This window comes from Galeopterus variegatus, unplaced genomic scaffold, assembly GCF_000696425.1.
Source record: "Galeopterus variegatus unplaced genomic scaffold, G_variegatus-3.0.2 Scaffold8299, whole genome shotgun sequence".
In the NCBI taxonomy this organism is placed as follows: Eukaryota; Metazoa; Chordata; class Mammalia; order Dermoptera; family Cynocephalidae; genus Galeopterus; species Galeopterus variegatus.
Window position 1 is genome coordinate 35,618 of NW_007734410.1, and position 3,571 is coordinate 39,188.

General features: G+C 42.0%; 1 protein-coding gene across 1 annotated transcript; it reads left to right on the top strand.

Moving 5' to 3' along the window:
• The first annotated feature begins 2,260 nt into the window (after positions 1-2,260).
• Positions 2,261-2,957, top strand: LOC103608321 (zinc finger protein 781-like). The gene is made up of 3 exons (XM_008592768.1): positions 2,261-2,403; positions 2,740-2,845; positions 2,931-2,957. The coding sequence occupies exons 1-3, from the start codon at positions 2,261-2,263 to the stop codon at positions 2,955-2,957; spliced, it is 276 nt and encodes a 91-aa protein (XP_008590990.1).
• Positions 2,958-3,571: the final 614 nt, after the last annotated feature.

The window sequence follows — 3,571 nt, forward strand, 5'->3', positions numbered from 1 at the left end:
TTGCTTACAGTTTTGGAGGCTAAGAAGTACAAAGTCCATCTGGTGGTGGTGATAGTGACATAGGGTTCTCACATTGCAAGATTGTGGAAGCAGAGAGAGCAGAGAGACAGACTCTTCATGCTTCCCTTTCAAAGCCCTCCAAACCATGCCCATGAGTACCATTTTTAATCCATTCACTATGGCATGGTCCTATAATCTAATCACCTCTCCAAGGCCCCACCTTTTGATTACCATAATAGGATTTCCCATCCTAACAGTCACAGTGGGGTCCAAATTTCTAATAAAACTTGGGGGACACAATTCAGGCTACAGTGAGTTTTGGCAGGACATAATTCAATCCATTACACCATTCTTTCCCAACCAATGCCCTCAATTTAACAGTAGATACCTTAGCGACATGGACCACTCTTGGTACCAATTTTCTGAATTAGTCCATTTCTGTTGCTTGTAACAAAATACCTGGAACTGGCTAATTTATAAGAAAATGAAATTTATTACTTACAGTTTCTGAGGTTGGGAAGTCCAAAGTCCAGGGAACACATCTGGTGAGGGTCTTCTTTGGTGGTGGCTTTACAGCAATGTAGGGGTCTCACATAGCAGAAAATGGAAGAGCAGAGGGCAGGCCCGTGGCTCACTTGGGAGAGTGTGGTGCTGATAACACCAAGGCCATGGGTTCAGATCCCTACATAGGTATGGCCGGTTAGCTCATTGGGTGAGTGTGGTGCTGACGACACCAAGTCAAGGGTTAGGATCCCCTTACCAGTCATCTTTTAAAAAGGAAAAAAGAAAAAAAGAAAATGGCAGAGCAGAGAGAGGGAAACTCCCACATGCTCTCTTTTTCTCCCCCCAGAGCCATGCCCCTGACCACCATTATTAACTCATTCACTACTGCATGGTCCTACAATCTAATCACCTCTTCAAAACCCCACCCTTCAATTACCATAATAGGATTTCCCACCCTCACAGTTACAGCAGGAATGAGATTGGGGGGACACAATCCAATCCATTGTATTCTGTCCCCGCTTTTCTTGTCTTCTGAACTTTCACCAGCACATAGGCTTTTTCCAGCAGGCTCCTCCAAATTCTTCCAGCCTTTCTTCAACATCCAGTTCCAAAGCCACTTCCACATGTTCAAGTATTTGTTATAAGCAACACCCTACCTCTGGTACCAAAATCTGTATTAGCCAGCGTTATCTAGAGAAACAGAATAAATAAGATATGTTATAAATATATGAGAGGGATTTATTAGGGGAATTATCTCACATGATTGTGAAGAGAAGTCCCACAATAGACCATCTGTAAACTGGATGCCAGTAGTGTGGTTTAGTCCAAGTCCAAATGCCTCAAAACCAGAGAAGCTGATGGTGTCTTTTTTTTTTTAAAGATGACTGGTAAAGGGACCTTAACCCTTGACTTGGTGTTGTCAGCACCACGCTCTCCCAAGTGAGCCACAGGCCGGCCCCTGATGGTGTCTCTTATGTAAGTCCTGGAACCCACAAGCTGAAGAGTGTCAAGCTCTGATGTCCGTGGAGAGGGGAGAAGGGTTTGTCCCAGCTCCAGTGGATAGAGAGAGTGATTCACCTTTTTTCTGTTGTTCTCTTGGGGACCCCAGCAGATTGGATGGTTTCCACCCATATTGAGGACCAATCTTTCCCACCCAGTCCACTCAGGCTCTCATGTTAATCTCTTCTGGAAACACCCTCATGGACACACCTGAAAAGATAGCTTTACCAGGTTTCTTGGATTTTCTTCATCTAGTCAAGTTGACACGTAGAATTAAACTTCACAGCTAGCATCTAAAATTCCATGGCTATCCAATCAGTAGTTTCCCTTTTCCTCATAAAGGGAATTGATGATTTTTCCATTTTCTGTTTTTTCTGTATATGGGACTGGGAGTGAGAACAAGATGTTAACTGAAAAACAGAAACATTTTGCAGAAGTGAAATCATCATTTGTTGAATTGAGAAGATGCTCATAGGCTATGAAACACACAACTATGCCTGAGTTGTCTGCAATTAGGGAATCAACCTGGAGCAGCATTGGGGAAACTTTGTGTGGGAAAAATTGCAGTCTGAGCTCAATGACTATTGTACATCTGACCGTTTCTATGGGAAAGAAACCCCATAGGTATTTAGCAGGATTCAGAACACAATCAACACCATAGGATTCATGCTGGAGATAAAATCTTTGAATGTAATGAGTGTGGGAAAACTTTTACATCTTATGGAATGGCAGAGAATTCACACTGGAGAAAAACCATATGAATGTAAGGAATGTGGGGAAGCATTTTGGCGCAGCTCAGATCCTATTAGACACAAGAATATTTGTCCTAGAGAGAAATTCTATGAATATACTAAATGTGGGAAAACCTTCAACCAGATTCCAGATATTACCCAACATTATGTAATCTCTTCATACAAGAGAAAAATATAGTCAGTGTGGAAGAGCTTTCGAGGAAAGTGAAAACTCACTCAGTATATGATAATTTAGGTTGGAAAGACAGTCATTGAATGTTTTTAGTATGGGAAATCTTTCATTTGAGCCTCACACTTTACCCACTAGAGAATGCACACTAGAGAGAAACCAAATGACTGTGAAGGGGGTGGAAAAATCTTCAAGTGGACCTCAAGTCTTCATAGGCACAGAGAATTCACAGGGGAGAGAGGCCCTATGAGTGCAATGACTGTTGGAGGCCTTCGATTGGCACCAAAACTTGGGGCAACATTGGGTCATCCATAGGGAGAAGCCACGCAAGTGTAGCACATGTGGAAATGCACTCTGTGGACATGTAAAACTTATCCAGCATCAAAGAATTCACACTGGAGAGAAACCCTATTTGTGCAAAGCATGCAGGAAACTGTTTGGAGGAAGGTCAGCCTTTGTTTCTCATCAGAAAACTCCTACTGGAGAAAAAGCCTTGTAAGTGCAAGGAATGTGGGAGAGTCTTCAGTTGGTGAGCCGGTCTGATTCATCATCTGAGAATTCATACTGGAAAACAGCCTTAGGAATGTGGAGAACATGGAAGAGCTTCCAATCCAAGCTTACCTCACTAGTATCAGAGAACTCGTAGTGAAGAAATGAGTTCGAAGAAGCTTTCCAAGGACACTGAAAGTTTATTAAACATCAGACCATTTATACCAAAGATTAGTTCTGAGAATATAAGATTGTTCATGAGCCCAGTTACACCTCATTCTGCAGTAATCTTCTCCTTTCCAGAAATCTCTTAGTGCCTTATACCTCTGTAATGCCATCTAGCATTTGGTCTTGTATTTGACTTGCATGAGGTTTTCTCCCATATCTTGGGGTCTTTAATACATATTTGTGAAATCTAAGAAGTAGTAAGTATAGGCATTTTTTCCCATCCTTTTATGTTCCATATTTCTTTATCTTTATGATTTAGGTGTAAACAGTGATGGATGCAGGAGGCCAGAACTGCCATCTTAAGGAGGACCACCATCTTAATGAGGCCATTGGACTAGAACAAGATGAATGACTGAGTTTCATTTCCTTGTTCTGATGACACCAGCTTCTGCCCTTTTTTTATGTCCACCTTTCTTCTATTGTTTCTGCC

Coding starts and splice junctions, on each gene's coding strand:
- LOC103608321 (XM_008592768.1), top strand. CDS start 2,261: ATGAATGTAAGGAATGTGGGGAAGCATTTTGGCGCAGCTCAGATCCTA. Junction 2,404..2,739: donor CAGATATTACCCAACATTAT/GTAATCTCTTCA, acceptor GGTCATCCATAG/GGAGAAGCCACGCAAGTGTA. Junction 2,846..2,930: donor AGAAACCCTATTTGTGCAAA/GCATGCAGGAAA, acceptor TGTAAGTGCAAG/GAATGTGGGAGAGTCTTCAG.